Source organism: Vicugna pacos, chromosome 35, assembly GCF_048564905.1.
Source record: "Vicugna pacos chromosome 35, VicPac4, whole genome shotgun sequence".
Classification (NCBI taxonomy): domain Eukaryota; kingdom Metazoa; phylum Chordata; class Mammalia; order Artiodactyla; family Camelidae; genus Vicugna; species Vicugna pacos.
In genome coordinates this window covers 28520594-28543483 of record NC_133021.1, presented here as the reverse complement: position 1 = coordinate 28543483, position 22890 = coordinate 28520594, and the positions used below count along the sequence as shown (strand labels likewise).

The 22890-nt window shown below is 37.5% G+C and overlaps 1 protein-coding gene across 1 annotated transcript in view; it reads right to left on the bottom strand.

The window, feature by feature from the left end:
- LOC116280058 (regulator of nonsense transcripts 2-like) overlaps positions 1-22890 on the bottom strand; it is a 42954-nt gene that overhangs the window by 5744 nt on the left and 14320 nt on the right. The window contains exons 4-9 of the mRNA XM_072955118.1: positions 15920-16033; positions 14822-14938; positions 9195-9299; positions 8789-8887; positions 5169-5336; positions 770-911 (exon numbers count right to left, since the gene is read on the bottom strand). Coding sequence (XP_072811219.1) covers positions 770-911; positions 5169-5336; positions 8789-8887; positions 9195-9299; positions 14822-14938; positions 15920-16033 — 745 coding nt within the window. The remainder of the gene's footprint in view (positions 1-769; positions 912-5168; positions 5337-8788; positions 8888-9194; positions 9300-14821; positions 14939-15919; positions 16034-22890) is intronic.

The window sequence follows — 22890 nt, the reverse complement described above, 5'->3', positions numbered from 1 at the left end:
GCCATGGGACTTTCGGTTCAGTGTCTCTAAGTGTAAGATGTAAATAATAATGGGCACTGATCTCACAGAATTGTGAGGATTAAATGCTTTGAAAGCTACTCAAGTGTCTGACCCACAGTAAGCACTTACACTGACTGTTAACTACCATTATTTGTTATTAAGAATGTTGAGTGTCAGCTGGAAGAGAGTATTCTAGAAGTGGGACTTAAAGATAGAAAACCAATTATTTATTTACACAGCAATCTCTTCCAGTTTTTGAGTACAGCCCTATATGAAGGGCTGGGCTGGCTCAGGAGGTGTCCATAACCTCTGTATTTAAAGTTCCAGTTAAGCCAAGTGTGCTGGGTATGTCTGCATAAAACTGGAATCCTAACTTGAATATACCCTCAAATTTGAAGGAACAGAGGGCCTTCAAGACCAGAATTATCAAACAGACAAAACGAGATGGTATTTGTTGAGTTAATTTGTTCACAGTTGACTGGCAACACGAGGCAACTAAAAATTGGTCTTTGTGTCACCTGCAAACATGGCTCTAACAGGATGGAATCTAACTGAACTATGGAGTTAGCAAAATGTGATGAGACTTCCACTAGTGTTCTTTTACAAGTAAGTGAGAGAAGAGTGGGATGTAAAAAACAATCAGCCTCTCAGGCTAAATATACACAAACACGCCGTGAAAAGGTGGAGAACAACACCTTTGACATCCTATGTTCTAAAAGCCCAAGGGGCATCGCGATTTCCCCCTTCCGTCCTGGAAACGAGCTGATACCTTGATAATCTTCTTGTTCTTGCCGTTCATTGATATCTAGCGTGAGCTTTTTCATTCTCATCCTCTCTTCTTGCTCTGCCTGTTGCTGGTTCCAGTGATTTGCAGCAAGTTGGGAAGACATGGGTACATTAAGGATCTTAAACTGAGAAAAAAATGACAAAGAAGTCACAAATGGCTTGAGAAAATCAAGAGGGAAAAAAAATAAGTAGATTTAAACAAGTTTAGGAAAATCATAATCTTTCCATTCCTAATAAGTCAATAAAGACGGTCTAAGAACATAAACATAACAGTGTTACTCTACAAGAGACCAACCTATTAGGGCTGGATGGGAAGTGGAAGGCCAAGTTCAACCTCCACGGAAAGCAGACGCTCCTCTTTCCTGTCCCCTGTCCGGTAGCACGCATCTAAGCAACAGGGGATCATTTTCCATTGTGTAGACCCTATTATATATGGGTAATTGTCAGAAAGGCTTTTATACAGCAAGCTGTAATCTGCACCCTTTCGTTTCTACCCTCTGGAGCCAGTTCTGCCCTTCTGAACCATACAGAACAAATCTAGTCCACCTTCAGGATTAACAGACCTTCATCTTACTGAAGACAGCCGTGACGCTGGGAAAGAGAAAGAGCCCCCTGAGTGAATACACCATAATCTGTTTACCCGATCGCTTGCTGGCAGCATTCAGGGTGCGTCTAGTTTTGGGGTTATTACAAATACAGTCATAAATCACATACAATTGTCTGTGTGGACGTGTGTTTTCATTTTGCTTAAATGAAAAAATGCTAGGCACGGAAAAGGTGGGACTATCTGATGTGTTTTATTGGTTAAGAAACTGCTCAACTGTTTTCCAGGAGTTTGCATTCCACTAGCAGTATATGAAAATTCCAGTTCCTTCACACCCTTGCCAACACTTGATATTGATATGGTCAGTCTTCTCAATTTTAGGCATTCTAGTGAGTATATAGTTAATATTTCCATTTTGGTTTTAATTTTCATTTTCCTAATGACTAAAATTACCTGTCTTAAAACTCAATCTAGAACTATGCTTAAAGTTGACATCAAGTTTCCTGGAATATAGAGTTTTCAGAATGTATTTTTTCCCTGGTCTTGAAAAACAAAAGATTTGACCACTATGAATCTTTTGACTGCTGTCCTATTCTGTAGGACTTTTCTGAGTTTAATGACAATTGATCTGCAATTACACACAGGTCCTTTCAGTCCTTGAGGATGTAATTTGCTTATGCCTGAAGACTGCGACTTATTTAAAGCAGATGAATCTCTTTTAATACTATCTAATTTTACCCAATCGTTAATTTATCCTTTCAGGCTAAAATCTTTCTTCTTGATAAAAAGGAAAGTAAATAGTTGCTTTTTCCATACTCTCTCCACAAACTGTGCCCCTTCCTGTTCTTAAGTCTCTGAACACAGCCTTTTAACAAAGCACTTTCTCATCCTCCTGAACCACATCTCCTTTAAAAACTGCTGGCTGTGGGCTATTTGTTTCTAAATTCTAAGATATGTGGTCTGATGATGGTCAATTTTTTCTTGTTTCACATGAATTCTATGCTCTTTTTTTTCCTGCCCCTTCCCCAAGTTTCCTTTCCACAATCAGTTCTTTCATAAAATATATACTTGCTAGGCAGTGCTGCAAAGATGTTAAGAACATGGGTTTTTGTACTCAAAGTTTATTCCTTAGCCCTATCATTTACTGGTATGACCAGCAAATCACTTAAGAACACTATTTTTCTCATCTGTAAAACGAGGGTATCAATTCTAACTTTAGGGCTGTTGTGAGAATTAAACAAGATAAAATATGTAAAGCGCACAGGTCAGTGCCTAGCAGGTATTAGGTATTTCATAAATATTACCTATTAGTAATGCATGTAAATAATTTATTGACATCCAGACTCACAGTCTCCCTCATTACTTCCTACACGTTGTGAAAATAAAACTATTTTATTTAGCAAAATAGAATCAAAAAGACAGTTTTTGAAAAATCACCTTCTTTGCAAGAATGAGATTAACAACCAACAGACAGAAACTGACATCCTTAACTACTCTGTACACCTGTCCCCAGGCCTCTGTAGTAAGTAGTTTGTATCAGGAATGAGGCTTGCCCCAACTGTTTCTATTTCTACTAACAAACACAAGTGAAACAAAGTTAAATACAATGGTCATCACTTCCTGCAATAAACATTTTCATTTGCTTTTCAAAATTCAGGAAGACACACACAAAAATAACTAAATGAAAAAGTTCAGCTCAGACACATGGATCTAATACACGCAACAAAAACTTCACCATAAAGTCACTCTTCCCAAGCAGCAGTCACTGCGAAACGTCACGGTAACTCGTACCGCAATCCCTCACTTCCAGGGCCGGCCACGCAGCAAGCGCTCTGCTGCGCCTGTGCCTCCAAACGCAGCTGCTACCAAACTAGCAGCAGAGAAGAGCTCCATTCAACAGGCCCTGGGAACAGAGCTGGGTCAAATCATATGCCACCAGAGACAGAGATGAAAGTTCCAGAGAGAAAGACCACAGCTATGAGAACAATTTCCAGAATGAGGACTTGAAGCAACTTTCTAATCTTTCCCTAGAGGAGTAACTGTGGAGTCTAGCAGGTGTATCCAAGTTGCAGATACTCGAAGTAACATTTAACCTGTCAGTTTAAATCAACAAAGACATGGCTATATAAATTAATACATTAATTTTAAAGATATGATTACATATAAAAGAACAATGTCTGAAGTACAGTAAGAACTCAGTAAATTTTAGCTGTTATTATTAATATCACAATTGCTTTATTATTTTATTACAGGTAGGCGTTCTGGGCAATACTGAAATATTCACAGTCTCAATAGAAATCCCTAAGGCTTTGAGAAGGCAGCTAAAGTCATTCTCTGTTCCTAGTATCAAATAAGATGACTATCTGTGATGCTAAGGGTAAAAAAAGAGGTGGAAGTCTGACTTTCTTAATGTGAATCACAGGCCCCAACGTTATAAAGCTCTTAATCAGCTGGCTGGTTTTCCTCTCATTGGTTTTACTGACTGGTTTCAAATAGCTGTAAATATATGCAAATACAGAGGGAGTGACATACTACTGTTTTACAAAATACTCAAGCAAAGCAGCCAGGTAAGAAGAGTAGGTAGGTAATTCATCTCTTGAATTCATCATCTCTTTGAGGTTGTACTGGCAGGGAGGGAACACACTATCCCTCCCCTCACAGAGGACTCCTGAGGCCAGGCCTCCCCTGACCACTCACCCACAACAGCCTCCCCACCCCAGTCTCCTTATTCCCTCCCGTCTCACTTGACTGTCCTTCACAGCATTGTCCCCAATCTGACATTATGTATTTCCCTACGTCTGCCTCCTAATACTAGAATTAGCTCCCAAGAGAGGAGAGGTGCGGCTGACTGCTGTATGTTCTGCTGGTGGAACCGTGCCTGGTATATAGCAAGTGAACAATAAAAGCACCTGTCAAATGACTACTTGGATGACTGTGGGAGCCAGGTATTGAGCTTGTCCACAAGCTGTGATAGCCACCCTAGTTCACAGACTAAACATTCTCTTCATTATAAGATGCACCATTATTTTATATACCACTAACAGGAAAAAAAAGGCTTGTCAATTATACCAAGATACCATCAACTCTAAGAGGCAGCTTAATTTCAGAAATATTAAAGTGTGAGCATCTTTTTTACAGAACTGATAATATATGATGTATCCTGGAGCTGTGTCTGAGAGCCAGGCTCTGTTGTGTTCAGAGCACTTCTCACTATCTGCACGTACATTATGTTCATCTTTCTCCCTGAGCTGGGGGTTGGCTCACGAGGGCAGGGGCTTTGTCTTGTTCATCACTGTAGCCTCACACCTAGGATGGTATTTGACACATAGCAGACACTCAGTATTTGATGAGTGAATGTATGAATCAGAGTGATAGCTTAGTAACTGGGAAAATGATTTTGAGGGCCACCTATAAGGAAGGGAAAGAAGAAAGAGGTGGTTTAAGGAGAATGGAGAAGGATCAGGGGTCAGGAAACAATGATTTTTTTCAAGAGAAATTTTGGCAAGTGAGCATTTCCTTGAGATTATCTGCGATCACCCTCCTTTCCCACCCTGAGCTTATGAAAGCTTCCACCTGAAAGTCAAGGTATTTATTTATACATCCTAACAAAGGCAGATGAATTTAAATTTTAAATGTCCTTTCCATTAAAAAATATCCATTCGATAGAAGCCAAGATGTGTCTTCTATACTCCTAACAGATAAAATTATTTCTACCACTGAATGCTTTAAATGCTTCCAAGTCTTTCCTTCTTATAAGCAAAAGGTAACTCAGAACTTACAAAACAAAGTTCCTACTTACACCTGAAACTAACAGTCCATTAAGCGGACAGATTCTTACCTGCTGCTTATTGCCTTTTCTGGTTAACATGACAAACGGCATTGTGTCTGCAGACTCTGTCTCTCCCTCCCCACCACTGAGTGGGGGCCCTTTCCTCAGCTGGCTTTTGAGATGCAGGGGAATGGCAACATCGAGTTGGTGCACTTTAACAGATTCACCACTTCGTTGCTTAAAGACAGAAATGAAAAAGAATGTAAATATTCCAAGTACCTGTGGATACGTGTAAACTGCAAACAATCCATTCAGTGTTGTATTTTAGAACAATCATCAGAGCCAGAGTAATCTTTCTGAAAGCGCAGGTGTCCCCGCCTCCCGATCCTTACACGTGCCTCGGAAGGACAATGGGATGTGGCTCCTGTTTCTATGTCGCTCCAGCCTCTCCCAAGTGCGCACACACAGTGCTGTGGGCTCTATGACATTCCCGCTCCTCGAACGCACTGTGCCCTTTCATTCACACTCACAGCACACATCTTCCTTCATGATTATCTAGGGCCACGACTGCCTGCTCGTCTGTGGGAAGCCCCCACCCGACTGCTGGGGTGATGACTGTATACACTCTCCCTGATGTTCTCAGTCGGCAGTGCTTCACACGCAGCAGGTGCTCAGTTCATATTTAACAGTGAATGGAATCTATTGATGTTCAGATAAACTTCCTGCTTGCTGATACCAATTATTTTTAACATTCACACTGGATCTATCAACCAATTATTTGAACAAACCTTCACCAATAACTTACTGTGTGTTAGGCTTGGAGATAATAGTATTAAAAGATAGTTTCTACCCTCAAAGAGTCATAAACTTGTTCAGTACGGGAGAGAAATAATAATTACGCGCCATCTGAGGTATGCATAATGTGTGCTGGGGATGGAGGGACTACATGGGCCTGTTTGAGGGTGGGTGGGTGCTGAGATTTCACAAAAGGCTGAATGAAGATGGGACACTTGAGAACATTAAAGACTTCAGCTGACTTCTTCCAAGCAGACAGTGAAAGAGCAGTCTGGGGATATGGAGGGGATTTAGGCGGGGGAAAAACACGTGCAAAAGCAAGGACGCAGTCAGGGAACCTCAAATAATGCTCCAGTCTGATGAATGAAGTACAAATGAGACAAGAGCTGAACATGACTCTCCAAAGCCAAGCAGGTAATGCTGAAAGGCCATGCAGGTGTTAAAACTGCTTTACTACTATTTAAACAGTCTTTTGATATAGGTTCCATATTTGCGAGTCTTGCAAATCAAGCAAAATGGTAATAAAAGTGTAAGGTTTTATTGTTTTTGATTTCTCAGTTCCAACTTGCTAGAATTTACCTGAAGTTCTCCCAGGTTCATAAGATTTACTAAGACATTTTGCTTAAAATTTGAAAGAATCATGTTAAACAAATCTTGATTTGTAAATTATCTTTCTGATTACAAATTAACATTATTTTCAAAAATGATTTTAATACAAAAATATACTATTAAGTGTGTCCGTATCAATCCCTCCAGCTGCCTCCCTCTGCCGACTCCAAGATGCAACAACTATTAACAGTGGGTCACCTCCTTTCAGACTGTCTTGCATATATTCACATATAAACATATTCAATATACACATACAAATACGAGCAGCCACGATGCACACACTGTTCTATACTAAACATACAAGCTTTCCTTCTTTTTGTGTATCCTGGGAATCTAGTTCACAATATACAGAGCTAATTACAACGGTGTGTCCTTATTTATTGAATTGCTCCTCTATCCACAGACAGCTTTTTTCTACTACAAGGTAACAGCTCTGTGATATATTTAACTCCATGCACTTGACGGAGTATTATTAAGGGTGCGTTTTTAATCAAATGGCAGCCCATCTGACAGGCTTCCTAAATTCCTCCCTAAAAAAGGCTGCACTGGTTTACTTTTACAAAACCTGGATGTTTACCCACACTTAACCACAAAGGGTACTGCCATTTTTAAACCTGAAGATCTGATGATTTGATAAAGGCCCAGCTGTTTGCTTCTCAGTGCATGTTAGCAGGCTGTGATCGCTCTGTCCAACAGCAACAAACTGAGTCATTCATCTTTCTCCTTAGTGTGTAAGATCTCTGTGGTACAGTACAGGTATTTAACTCTGTGCTGTGTAGGCTGCAGGTACTTTTTTCCTGGCTTGTTATTTCTATAAGGTTTTTATGGCGTTCTGTGCTGGAAAGCAATGTAACAAGTGGTTGATAAGAGACTGCACCCCTCGCTAGCCTTCCACCTTGGGCAAGTTTTTTGTCTTTGCAAGCCTGCTTCTTTAACTGCAACATGGGAATACCAACGGCATGAGACGGCACTGTGTGAAGAGAAATGGTAAAGGCTTAATGCCGGGCTCAACGGTCTTCACAGTTCCTAAGATTCTCTGATAGATTTGCAATTTATTCTGGTGTGGAAATAAAACAGAAATCCAGTTTTATTTTCATTGGGCATTTGTTGAATAATGCAGTTTCCCTCAACTGATTTGAAGTGTTAACTTCATCATGATGAAACTGCCATGTTCTAGGTCTATTTTGGACTCTCCTCTGACAGGAAACAGTTCTTTAAGAAGTAAACGGTTTATTACCTCTTCAAAGGGATTACAATGATCATGTTTTATTTGATGACTTGTGCTCCTGAATGATCAGATTTATTTCATAAATTAAGAGCTTTCTAGATGTATGAAGAAATTTCCACGTGTGGAGGAAGATGCAAATTGGCCTAATACATCTGTAATGCTAATCTGTACATTATCACAGCTTTTGGCCTTGGTAGCATCAATGACAGTAAAATCCAGTATTTCTTCTCCGAAGAATTACTCCACTGGCATATACACCATAGTACCTAGGTTCTACCTTAAAAACAACCCTCCAGTCTTCACTATGACTTCTCTAGCTGCACCTCATTTCTCTTCCCTTTCTAGCAAAACTTCTCAAGAGTCAGCTCAACCTGTGTCTGGCGTTTTCACTTCCCCCCTGTCCGCAGTTCACCACTGAGCCCCTCCGTGGGGCTTTTGCCCACCGTTCCAGCAAAGGCACTCTTCTCCAGTCACCACAGGGCGTAACAGCAGCTATGTACGGGGCAGAAGTACGCAGCCCACGGAATTTTAGTTTTAACTATAATAAAATGTGATTACTGAATCACTGGGAAGATGGGGCTTTTTATAAAATCTAGTATCTTAGTATCAGGAACCATTAAGCAACATTTTTTAAACATCACATAACCAATCATCCTCGAGAATTTATGTACAAGTTATTCAAATTATAAACCAAGCTTAAAAATTTACCAAATTAAATTTCCCCAAATATTTATCTTCTGTAGTTTGACTTGTAAACAAACTGCAAGTAAGGGGTCTTAGAAACAGGATATGACCTGAGAAAGAAAAGGTGGAGGCTGATACATTGAAATTACTCTGTTTCAAGTCTTAAACTTACTACATTTTTCCCTCACTCTAGTTTAAAGAAACATGCACATCAAGGTGTGGGACGCAAGAAGCACTGGCAACTGCAAAGTGTCTGAATCAGGAAAAAGCTGCCACAGAGGCAAATACTTAGATAGTAGAGACCCTCTAACCAGAATCAAATGTGCGGCAATATTTTGTACTGAGTACTTTGGAACAGAGCAACATTTAATACCTGAAGATTTTCTAGCATCATTTTATCCAGAGCTTGAATGAAGTCCTCATCTTCTACGCAAGGTACATGTTTAAGTCCACCTCCTTTAATCATTACCTCCTTATTAAAACAAAACAGAAACAAATTCAGACCAGAAATTCTAACTTTAATAGTGTTCTGTATGGCAGAGCCTTCTGTATTGATAACTTGTTCAACATAACTCAAGCAATGAATGAACAAAATATAGAACATTATTAAATATTCAAAGAACTTGTTAATAAAGAAAAGCACTTAGAAAAACATATTGAAAATGAATCTCCAAAGAAATATTATTTCAATAATCACAAAAACCAAAGCTTCTGTGACTAAAATCGAAATACTATGAAAACGAAGCAGTTTCAAAAACTGAATTTTCAGCCATACGTACAGTATTTTCTTCATCAGTTTCATTCTCCTTGTTTGAATCCGTGAGGTAATCTGTGTTCTCTTCCTCTTCTTCCTCTCCTTCATCGTCGTCATTATCAGAACCCTCCTGAAATTGTTCAACATTCAAAACATTAAAACATTTTGAAAGATGTTACCTAAAAAGATGTTAAAACTTCTGTATAAATTGTCCATTATTCTCAAGTTTCAGTCTTCCATGCAGTCTGCCTAGACCAGTAGGGCGAAGTCAGCCGGGACCACTTACTACACACCAGCAGCTGAAAACCCATTTCGCTATCTTCCACTGACCTAATAATAGGAAGATCCTTTGTAGAAACTCTTCCTTAAATTTCACAAGGAATGACTTTCCTGAACATTTTGTATTTTCCCCTCCCCAACTAACTCAAGACTGGTTTTCTCATAGCAGTTCTTCAATACCCACCTAACCCTGCAATGAAAAGTGATAAATAGTTCAAATTTAACACCATTACCATCTGAAGGCAATGACACAACATCTTATAAAGCACTATGCTATACAAAGCCCCTCAGTTTGGAAGGTGCTCTCACATAATTCTGTTGGCTCTACCCAATTCTGAAGAAGGAAGGGTAAGCTTTACTGACCTCATTTTCATATGTGAAAAAACTTAAGGCTCAGAGAAGTTGAGTGACTTGCCCAACGACACATGCTTTGTCAGGAAGAGCTAGACAGTCTGATCTCCCTCACTGGCTGCTTTCAAGTACGACTTCTCCCCATCCCCTCAGAAGATGGCCATCCCCCAACATCTTCTTCTATTAGCCAAAATTCCTTTTCAAACCAGAGACTGGGGAAAGGAAATCAAAAAATACTTTGGGACAAATGAAAATGAAAACACAACCATTCAAAACCTCTGGGACACAGCAAAAGCGGTTCTAAGAGGGAAGTTTATAGCAATACAAGCTATGAAGCTGCTTCTCAGGAAACAAGAAAAATCTCCAACCGAAGATTAGGAAGAACCCCAATCAATTTTCTAAGAGATTAAAAACAAAAACAAAAACAAAAATACCACAACCACACAGCAGCATTCCATCTGAGTATCCTTCCAACACGACTCACTCCCACTTTGTTTCATAAGTTAAAAAAAAAAAAAAAAGACTACACTATACCCAGATGCTTATTATGCCAAGCAAAGTGAACGAGAAATAATTCCTAAAACAAATGATTTAAAATTTGATAAAATAGTTTTACTATACACAACAATTAATTTCAAAAATCCAAACAGTGTATTACTACTTACTATATGGACAGTGAAAACTTTTAGAATTTCTAAAGTGGAAATACTTGGGGAAAGTACAGAAATGCATTAACTTCTTTTTTTTCAAATGCATAAACTTTTCTTGACATAACTCTATAATTCAAAATTATGAGACTGACGCGCTGCCTGCTGTGCTAAGAAGGCACTAATTCAAAACTAAATTTGCAATAGAAATGCTCTTAAATTGGCCCCAGAAAAAATTAATCCTCTCTTAACACTTAAAAGATTCTTCCTATTCAAAAACTAAGCTAAAATATATTAACTTTCTCCCTCACCCTTTGTTTTTTATATTGCTCAGGCAAAATAAAATGGATTAACTTTTGAAATTAAAATGCTGAACAAGAATCTCATTGTCCTAACCTCACAGCACACGGTCATTATAACCTGCGGGGTAAGGAAGTCAATGAACCACACTGAGCTAAGGAAAGCAGGAAGGGAGCACAGCACAAGTCTAACTGTCCAAGTTCAAATGTTGGCTCGCTGGGACCTGGGGCTTATTATTAACCTACTTGTGCGTCTTATTCCTCACCTAACTCATAGGGTGCTAAGGAAATGAATTCATGTGAAATGAAATATGAATACAGTGATAATGCTTAATAAATAACTATTTTGCTTTGACAATAATACATCTTGTATTTTCTGTTAAGTTGTATAAATCCTGTGGAAATTTAGAATTTTGGCAGAAGAACACTTACTTCGTCTCTAAAGCTACCTCTAACTTACACAGCTGATACTGAGGAGAAAATATTCTAGTTGTCAGGTGCTAAGAGTAACTTCACAAGTGGAGCTTCAAAGAGTTGAGGACCAAGATAAAAGAGTACAATGTTTCTGAAGAGTTGGACTTTAGCCCTGCTCTTTCTCAGCTGAGGTAAGTATTTATAGAACTTCCTACACTACTCTTACTACTTTATAATCAACACATCTTCTCTCTTAAGAATTTTCTCCTCTCTGTATTTGGAGAGCAGTCATGGGAGACGGTGGTCTCCAGTGGGAGAGTCAACTATTCCAACTTCATTCCTTTAAATTAAACCGCCCAGACAAGGCTCATGAGTCTTCCTACTGAACGTTTCGTTTTTCCACTTAGCAAACACACATGTATTGTGTATAATACTCACTTTGCAATTAGAAAAGTAAGAAATAGTTTTAAATGATACAATCTTAAAATTATAAAGTTCACTTTTGAGAAGGGAAAAAATGCATTTAAAGGAAAAAACAATACATAGCAATTACTCAAATGAGAAATTTATAGGAAATTGAGTCATTCTTTAATGTCAAATTTACTGAGGACATTTATTAGATTCTGTTTATATAATTAATGCAATAGTGAATTCCAAAGACAGCCATAAAATTAGTCTAAAAATGCAAAATGGAAAAACTCTCATTTCCTTTTGTTGTTATAAAATACTTAATAAGCCAATTTAAATTGTATAATTGAATGTTTCTATGACAACCTCTTTTTTTAAAAAGCAATATAATAATGTCCTTCTATTACACAGAAGTCAATTTGTAAAAACATATTCCAGTTCTAAATTCTTACCAATTTATTTGTCTACTTTAGGGGGATTCTCTGGTTGGAAAGAGACAGTGTTGACAATACTGTATTATATTTTTGAAATTTGCTAAAACAGTAGATATTAAAAGTTCTCATCACAAGAAAAAAGCGCTTGCAACTATGTGAGGTGATGGATGTTAACTAAACTTATGTTAGTCGTTTCTATATACATATATATATAAAGTATGTATCAAATCATATGTACACCTTTAATACAATGTTGTATCAGTCATATCAATAAAACTGGGAAAAATGGTAGCAAAATAATAACATAAAAGTGCATATATTTCTACTGTCTACAAATGCTAGCCTGTCTCATCAGTTCTATTTCCTAAAATTCTTCCTACAGCCAGTTATCATTCCCCATTCCTCTCACCCTTACCTTTTCTTCACTGCTTTCCCCCTAGGTTTTGAAAACAGCCTTTTCCATCTGGCCTCAGCCACCTCAAGTATCTCCTCCACACTGATCTTTCTAAAAACATGAATCTAATTATACCTATTTGCTTAAAATCCTTCAACATACTCATTGCTTATCAGGGGAAAACCCTAGTTTCTTAGCATGGCGCTCAGGGCTCCTCACGTGTAATCTAGTGTGTGCCTGCCTCTCTAGTCTTATCCATGGCCACTCGAGTCAATGTGTCTCTCTTCTCTGCCTTTAAGACTCAGGCTAGTCTCTAAAATAAACACCATTTTCTCCAGGAAACCCTTCCTGACACACCAAGACTGGATTAAGCGTCTCCTCTACACATTACACCCGATGCTCACCCCCACTGCTCTGCTGCGTGTCCTCCCCATGTATTCCAATAGTCTATTTACTCATCTGTCTGGGTTATTGAACTGTAAGCTCCATGAGGGCAGGGATATCTTTTTCACGTTTACATCTAAAGGGTCTGACAGAAGGGTCTGCGCTCAGTGAATACAGTGAAGCTGTTAGGGAAGAGCTTTCCTGACTCATTCCGTCTGGTTTAAGTACTCCCTCCCGAGCCCATCACAGCCTCTGCAAACCTCTGTTTAAGCACTTACAACACTGCATTAGAATTAGCATTCAATACGGACCACTTTGAGGACGGCAGCTGTGTTTCATTTCTCTGTACTGTCCCTCCCAACCAGCAGCAACATCCCTGCAGAACTCAGCGCCTAACACACAGGAGGAGCCCAAAACCATTAGATGACAGATAAACAAGGCTCCTACCCAGAAAGTGGTAAAAAAAAAAACAAAAAACAAACCCAATGACAAAGGCTAGCTGCTTTTGCTATAAGAGAGGGAAAGATCCACTGAGCCAAGAAAACCAGTTGGGCAGGAAAGACCCTGGTCTTCAGCAATGCAATGTGCAGCCACACCACCACGGCCAGTAAACTTTCCCGAGTGAATAAATTAGAGAGTTCACTATTATAAATAAAATATAGTTTTCTTTTAAAAAAAAAACTGAGCATTCCTGGCATCTGTATTACGTTTTCATACGCAGGGTCTCATTTAACCTCACCAGCTTGAGTTAGAGGAGGAAGAGTTTTACAATAAAAATCTGAACTTGGAGAAAACTAACTTATGGTTACCAGAGGGGAAAAGGAGTGGGGAAGGATAAATTTGGAAGCTCAGGATTTGCAGATATTAACTACTACATGTAAGACAGACAAACAACAAGGTCCTACTGTATATAGCACAGGGAACTATATTCAATACCTCGTAATAGCCTATAATGAAAAACAGTATGAAAAGAAATAAATATATATATATAAATGAATCACTATGCTGTACATCATAAATCAAAACATTGTAAATTGACTATACTTCCATTAAAAAACAAAATAACAAAGGTCAAAGGCCAAAAAAAATTTATTTTGAACTTGGAATGCCTGTTACATCAATCAGCATAGAGAGAATGTGGAAATCAATTTCACTTGATGGTCTTCACATTAATATTTCTGTTTATTAGAAATAAATTCCCATGGTTTTGATTTTAAGTATCATTGGCAGAGAAGTATTCAAGCTTACAACTAGATTCTAAAAGAACAGCGCACCTGGAGAAAGTGATATAATCAGCACTTCTGTAAAAGCAACACTGAGGTGGTTCCTGACCCAGCGCTCCCTTTAACACCAACTCTCACCCCCACCACACTCTCTCCTGCTCAAGGCTGCAAGCGAACACATGGATATTATCAATAAGCATAATAACTTAATTGTTTAATAAACTTGATGGCCATTTGGCACCCTAATTAGCTAAATGTCGTCTCCCCTAAACTAATCTTTCAAGCTTATATTTTATGTTTTTTTTAATTAAAAATTTTAAGCTTTATAATTTATGTGCTTATGGCACAGTAACAATATACCAAGAATATCTGTAAAGACAGCTCTAACGCAATAGTATTTAGAGCAGCTGTTCACTTGCATAATCTGCCAAAAATTATTTGGGGCTGAACTTAATCCCGCCTTACAATAGTGTGAACTCAGCAGCAGCCAAATGAGAAAACTTTCTACAGCTCTCCAGAAACGGCTGGAGTTCTAGTTTAGGTAGAAATATTTTTAGATGGCAGGGCAAAATAACTGGCACTGGTCAAAATGTGTAACCTCTGGAGTACATCAAGAACCTCAAGCTTTGGGGGTAGGGTACAGCTCAGTGGTAGAGTGTGTGCTCAGCATGCACAAAGTCCTGGGTTCAATCCTCAGTACCTCCATTAAATAAATAAACCTAATTACCACCTCCTCTCAAAAAAAGACCAAAAAAATTAAAAATACAAGCAAACAAAACAAAACACCTCAAGCTCTTGCAAGGATGTTCAAGCCCTTACCAGAAGTACACTGGTCCTCAGATGAGATTCTGGAGATCTGAAAAGAAATCTTCCACATGTTTCCAGCAGGGTACATGCCATTTCAATATGGTGATGGGAAAAGTCTGACAGAAGCATCTGTAATAATAACAGGGATGAAAAACCAAAAGACACATTTCAATTCTGTTAGAAAAAAATATTATACATCTAATGTGTGCAACAATTTTAAAATGTCACTGCAAAAAAAAGTCTACTTTACAGGCCAAGTTTAATCACTGGGTATCTTCTGTGTTCAACCACAAAACTTTATCTAAATACTTCAACATATTTAATGTCTTTCCTTTTGGAAAGATATATGGAAACTAATACACTAAAGCCCTTGCTGTATTTATTAGGTGATGCTATGCACTTAAACAAATGCCACATACACAGTTAACATTGTGTAAATAGCTGTGTGAAATCTACAAACACATTACCACATTTTAGTATTTATCCTCCCAATCTTTTTCTGTGCACATTTTTTAAACCAAAACAAATTTAGACATATCATTTAATAATTTAATAACTTAGTTTTTTTTGACTAACAGGAGTATCTTCCATGTCCTTGTTTATCCTTCTAGGGCATGACAGAAAAGGTACATAACGCTATATAATACGAACTACACTAAAACTCAACTGATTCTTATTTACTGGACGTCCAAATTGTTTACAATTTCTTGCCACTATAAACAATGGTGTGACAAACATCCTTCTAGATAAACCTGTGCACACGTTTATGATTATTCCCCTAAAAGGAACTTACAGAAATGAATTTGTGTCAAAGAAATGTACAGACTTCCTATATATGTTTAGTAATTCGTAGAAAGAAATATACTAGTATGTTTGTTGTTCATAACGTGACTCCTTTCAACTACAGCGTTAAAAAAACTTTCAGTTTTACAGCTGTGTTTGTATCTACCATCTTATTTGTTCTCTATTTTGCTCATCTCTTTAATGTTCTTTTTTTACTTATTTTTTGTCTTCCTTTAGATTACTTAAATACATCTTATTTCATTTTTCCAGCATTTATAACTAAAACTTTAACTCTATTAAAAATATTTCAAATGATTCAGAACTAACCTTTAAACAATGCAGTGTATCATTTTTTGTGAACATCTTAAACTTAGTAAGTTCTCCAATAAAACGAACAGTTTTGTTCTTTGTTTCAATATTGATCTGGTCCTTTTTTCGCACCTACAAATTAAGAGAAAAGAGACACTGCTTAGATAATTATATCATTTTGAAATCTGTGATAAAAATTGTTATTTTAATAAGACTGAATTCACTCTAGATTTTTTAAATAAATGTGAGTATAATTTCTTGCTATATTCAAACTATTTTAAGTTAAGGCAAAATAAGCTCTGTGGAACACCAGTGCCAGGACATGCTTTGCAAAACAGTTTCATGGTCAAATAATTTGGGGAAACAATGTATTTTATCAGCCTTAAAGAGGCTCTCAAATAAAGAAACCTGTTTATTATTAACTTAATTCAATGTTTCTCAAATTTTGGGGGCAATATAAACCCCTCTTTTGAAATATTAACTACTAGTTTGTTAAATTAAATCAATGTTATAAGGAATACACTCTAGGAAATGTTGTTTTAAAAATTATAAGGAATACACTCTAGGAAATGTTGTTTTAAAACTAATAAATGCCAAGAGCTCACTTAAGCAAAAATATTAAGGCTCAGTTTTTGTATTATAGCTATGAACTATATACTGCACGTTTTATTATAAATTCATTGATACAGTGAAATTTCTAATACAATCACTATTCTTTTTTTATCAACAGTCACAAAGTTCAAATGATTTGCAAATATAAGCCCTCTACTTAGGCAAACATTTCAAGAAACACTGAATACAACAAAATCCTAGTGCAACAGTACAATGTAAACAAACACCTCAGATAAATATAATTGGATTTAACCTCAGAACTACATTTTCATCAGAAAATCAAACTGACAGTCTAGAAACTCTTATCTGAACAACAATGACAATATGTATGGTAGTGCTCTGAACTAGTTTAGTGTTTCTTATTTTTCCAGAATACTATCCTACCTGATTTGTTCCACATAACAACATTCTGAGAAAGGAGCAAAAGCTATTATAATTCTGATTTAATAGTTAAAAAAACAACAATAGAAGAACAAAAGCTCTCAAATGACTTGACCAAGGATCACTTCCAAAATCCCCGTCTCCTAGCTTGTACTTGAGAATTCCGCTACCCTAGCATGTGCTGGGATTCAAAGTAAGTCTTATAACCTCATCGGCACCTGGACAATCAATGACAATCTTTTACATAAGTACTAAACTTCTACATACTCAGACAGCTGACACTTGAGTAGAATTTATCGTTTCATTTTTAAGGACCTGCTTTCTATTGTAAGCAGAAGTAGGTGTTTAGGCTTTTTAGAACCTCAGGGATAAATTTTGAACAAAACTATGTTCACTCATTTAAAAAAAACCAGAGGAAACTAGAAACTCACTACTAACTACATTCAATCTAAAGCATCAATAAAACTGCAGCAATTAAAGATAAAATAACAAAACTTGACTTACAGAACTTTAACCATGTGATTTAAAGCATATAAAATAACTTAGAGATTAGAGATAAACAAAAAATAGAACTAGGTTCTAGTTTATAATACTGAATAAACTTGACTATTTTAGTCTTGCAATTTAGAAAAGAGTACAGCCTTCATAAAGACCTTTTCAAAAACAGATGTTTGATAAACACTGCATTTAAAAAGCACCTCTTATCAACTTATTTTTTGAACTCTGAGGCAAGTTTAATCTACATTCTAGATTAAGAGTGTAGGCTTTGGATCAGATTTCCTGGGTTTAATTCCAGTTCTATCTCTTACTAACTGCGACAAACTCTGTGCCTCAATTTCCTTGTCTGTAAAATGGAACTAATAAAAGTAACCTATATCACAGGGCTGTGAGGCTTTGTCATTTTGGGGGATATATAATCTTGGACAATTCATTGAAACTCTCTGACCCTATTGGCTCACTTGGTAAAATAAAGGTAAAAATAAGGATGATGGTGGTAGCAGTAATGATGAGAACTACACTTCACGTGATATTAAACAATGCACAGCACAGGTTACATAAACTTTAAAATGATGTGTGAGAAGTATTTTATGTGATACTGTAACATGCTTCTGAGAAACAAAAAATGGAAAATTGTACATAAAATATAAATTCATCCATGAAAAACTAGAGAAAAAAAGTAAAAAAAAAAAAACACTAAAATATTAACAAGATTTGCCTTAAGTGATGATATTATGAAGTTCCCTCCTTTCTACTTTGTATCTGTCATATTTCCTAAATCACACCACACTAACATGTTCCTTTTACAGTTAAAGAAATGTAGAAACAAGCAAAAAGTATAAAGAAGCATTTCAAAAATGATATGCTAACGCTGAATCTTTGAGAGACCCGGCTTGGAAATACACATACATGTTTTCAAAAAGTCTCCTTGGGTGAATCTCGATTCACAAGATTTTAACAACTTGTGTGTGGAGTATCATGAACATAAAAGTTTAAGTATTACTGAGCATCACAGCTTTCAAAACATGTAGCATCATGTACCATTCACAACTCTTCTTAAATACTTTGGAGGTTAAGGAGATACAATGTAACTAACATGACAAAATGACAGATGTTTTAAATAAATATTAGAAATCAATTATCTCACTCCCTCATTTTCAGATGAAAAAACTGAAGGCTTTTCAACAGATTATGACTTATTAAAAAAAAGTAACTTATCCTGACTCCTCATTCAGTATTTTCCAACCTCATCTGATGATTATGATCAAATGGTTTATCAAACACTTCTTGCAAAGTAAATACCGATCAATTAACAATGTGAAATTTTCTATGTATTTTTAGTTCAGAAATGTCTCACAAGATTTTGTTTACGTAACCAAATTTAGCAAAAATGGCGCTTATAACTCATGTATTTTTTTAAAATATTTCATTTTTAATTTGGTTTTTTGTTTTGTTTTTATTTGGGGGTAATTAGGTTTATTTATTTACTTATTTATTTAACGGAGGTACTGGGGATTGAACCGAGGACCTCATGCATGCTAAGCAGGCACTCTACCACTGAGCTATACCTTCCCCCTGTGACTCATTTATTGGACTGCTAAAATTGAGGTTAACTGAGTAACTAAATTCATACACATTAATAAAAAACTCTTTGGATATATCAACATATAAAAAGTAAGAATTTCCGAAGCTTATCATTCATTATTCCCCTGAAGGAAGAACCCTTTGCCCCAAACTGGATCGGCCCCTCTACAACTTTATCCAAAGATTTTATTTTCCGTCCTCCACGATTTACTGGTTTCACATAAATATTCAATCATTCAACTAACTTTTTGAAAAAATCTACTACACAATAAACACTAAGTGGGCACTGAGTCTATAAATAAGTAAATCTGCCTTCAAATAAACATTCATTTTATTCAATGGAACACTAATCTCCAAAGTAGGGTGGGCAAGACTCGATTTACTGTTGGGAAAAGATCTTGAAATTTCTATTTTTGTTTTTGTTTTTTATCTCATACCTCTGAAGTTAACTTTTGTACATTTTATGATGTACATAAAATATGTGGTAGAATTGCAAATGCATATAATTTATAAATAAATATGCCTATATTGAGATACGCGGTCAACTTATTTTACCAACGGAGAGGCTTGACCAAACAAGCTGCTGAAAGACCACTGATTTCAAAAATGTCAATCAGTAAGGGTGATACGGCTATCTTTAAATAAAAGTTGTCCTCCCCGTTACTGAAGAAATAGGCCCTGTCGAAAATTTGGAGAATACAGAAAACTAGAAAGGAAAAAACATTTCGCATAACCCCACTATCCAAAGACAGCCACAGCTAACATACTGATAATTTTTTCTATTCTTCAATTTCCAAGCATTTTAACATGACTATAAATTTATTATGTGTAAGATTTTATGGCTTCCTCCCCTCCCCCCAAAAGCACTTCTCCATGATTTGAAAGCTTTTTGGTAAATGTGACTTTCTATCATTTTAACATTGTAATTATACGACCATTTTCTTTATCTTTCTTCCCTTTGTTTCTTTTTTAGTGGAGGAACTGGGCACTGACTCCAGGACCTTGTGCATGCCATGTGCTCTCCCGCTGAGCTATGCCCACACCCCATATGACCATTTTTTTATCCACTGCTGGGCTTTTAGGTTATTTTCCCTTTTTTTCCCTATGACAACTGATTATGTATATCAAGTTCTTTTGGGTACCTAGGACTGTTTACTTAGAACAGATTCTCAGAGATGTCCAATGTATGAATGCCTCTAAGGATCCTGAAACATACTGCCAAATTCCTTCTCCAAATTCCAACCCCAAGTACATGTGAATGGTCTCTCATTTCTAGTACATTTACTAACCTGTTAGTCAAGTTAGCAAATCCATTGTTTGAACTAGGATTCCTCTGACTACTAGCTGAGATTTCATACAGTTTTGTTAACCAACTTGCTTTTTCAGGTGAGGTTCTCAAGCAAGGGGCAAACAGGATCAGACTGTGACAATACATCTCTACCTCTGATAGAAGGCAGAGGTGGAGAAGCCTGGTTAAAAAGCTACTCTATAATTCAAGCTACGGAGAGTGAAAGACAGTGGCGCTGGGTGTAAAGAAGAGACGCCAGGCTTGAGGAGGTGTTTCAGGAGACACAGCAATGGAACGTGGTGAACACAGGCTCGTGGATGTCAGAGGAGCAAAAGTAAAGTAATTAGATAAAATATATTGTAAATTTACAGGAAGCATATAGAAGTTGGTATGAGGAAGAAAAGGAAAAAGAGATTTTTGAGAGAAAATAATGAGTTTGTTTTATGGACTTATTTAGCAAGAAGTACATGAGAACTTAACGAAGCACCAGGAGATTCATTCTGGCAACAGGTGTGTATGTGAGGTTGCTGGGAAACAGCTGTGAATTGAGCCCCAGGTAAACTGTGTTCCATCAAAGAGGAGGATGAAGGAAGAAAGTCTGGGGGAGGAACAGCAATACATAAACTCAGCTGGAAAAGAGAGAGAAGGATGTTCCTGAGGACAGTGGTCATAAATGAGAACCAGGAAAGCGTGGTGGTTGAGAAGGGACAATTATTATAATGACATCTATGTCTGGGTGCTGGGTGATGAGCTTTATATGCATTACCTTGTTTCATCAGTAAGAACAATCCTATTTTAAAAGATACAAATTATCCCATTTAATAGACAAGAAACAGGTTTAGAGCTTTTAAGTAATGGCCAAAGTTACAAAGCTGGCCTGTGGTGGAGACAGGATGATGGTTTCCTAAAAGGCGGGAAGCATCCAGCAGTTCAGAATCTGCAGGGACATCAACTAAGAAGAGGCGACTGGGAGGACACTGGTGGCTTCCGCCAGGGTGCTGTGATGGGAGGACGTGTCAGAGCGGAGGAGGCAAGCACACCTTACAACACTCAAACAAGAAGGAAATGAAAGAGGATGGGGAAAGGGAAGCGGAGGGTGGGAAAGGGCAGATGCTGGAGGAAGCAGAGGTGATCAAGGACCTCAAGTGCCCTTTCTTCCCTCCCAAGAGCAGCGCTTCCCAAAGTAAGCTCTGGAAACCTAGTGTTAGCTAGTTGTAACGAAACCTTACAATAGTAACAAAAATGCCACCTCCCTTAACTCTCACCCCAACCTTCAAAGACAGGAGGGGGAAGTACACATGAACAGAATTTTCTTAATTCTAGGTTTCTCGTCAAAAGCACTCATTATGCTTGGTCTGGCGACTTATGTGCTGTTTGTGGCTTTGGTTGAGGGCTGTATGCATGTAACTCAAACAATACAGTCGTACCGCCTGCTAGTGAAACAGACTGTCTCTGTCTGTGTCGTGGGATTAAAAAAATCAACAATATCATGATTTTTAAGGCCTCTGTACCTGAACTAGCATTTATCAAAGTGCGTCCTCTGACTGACTGCATTCAGCCCCTTCCAGGAGGCGCACAGCGCTCATTACCCTATTAAAGTTTTGAGAACTCTTAAAATAAAACAAAAGCAAGACTGTTTCACTTTCTTGATCTCAGTATTTCCAAACTTACTTTGACATAAAAACCTATCCTCACTTAATATTATCTATGAAAATGTGAAACACACTTCAGCAAAAGCTGGCGCAGAAAAATCTCACCCACAAAGCTCATACTGACAATTTAACGCCTATGGCAAGAAGCCTTTAGAGTTCATTCCGCTCCTCACAGAGACCTTTGCTTCCTCTGGACTCAAGGCACTAAGTCTCCAACAATTCACTTGGCAATTAAGCACGTAATTCCTTATAATACCAGATATATTTAGAATTTAAATTTTTATTTCACTCTTGCTTTTGTGAGTATTTATGCTTTACCTTCCCAATTACACTGTGACATTCCTGACCTCAGGAGTGAGGTCTGCTCTGAGTGCTCAGCAACACTACTGATCTGTGTGCAGTGAGCGCAACAAAGTGTGTGCTGAGCACAGCAAACATTTATTTGCATTCCAAGCAACTTGCTATAAAGCTAAATTTTTTAAGCTAAATTTTATCAGCACAATTTTTCCACGGGCATACACGAACACTTGCATTTCATGTCTTTCCCAAGTCTACCCATGTTCACTTTCTAACGTGACCTCTAAGGTGTCGTTTTACTCCTACCGAGCCTGCATCCACAAGACGATGGGAAACGTGGGTTTGCCGGAACCACTAGTAGGCAGTCTGTTAAGACTCCTCAGACTAGAGAGGGAAGCTGTCTGGTAACAGGTCCCTGGTACTTACCAGGATACCCTGTAAGAAACTCACCACTATCCAAGGCAAAGATTCTTAAGGCAAGAGTCAATAAAAACATGGTCTATGACAGCATTCACTGAGGTCAGAGCATTTATGCAACTTATGTGCCCCAAACATTTGGACCCCCGACACCTAAACGGGCATCCTACAGGCACTGTGGCCTGACTCAACACAGACAATCCTATGTTTCTTCTGGGAACACCAATGAGGCCTGCTGGCTCTCTTGATCTTGGAGGATA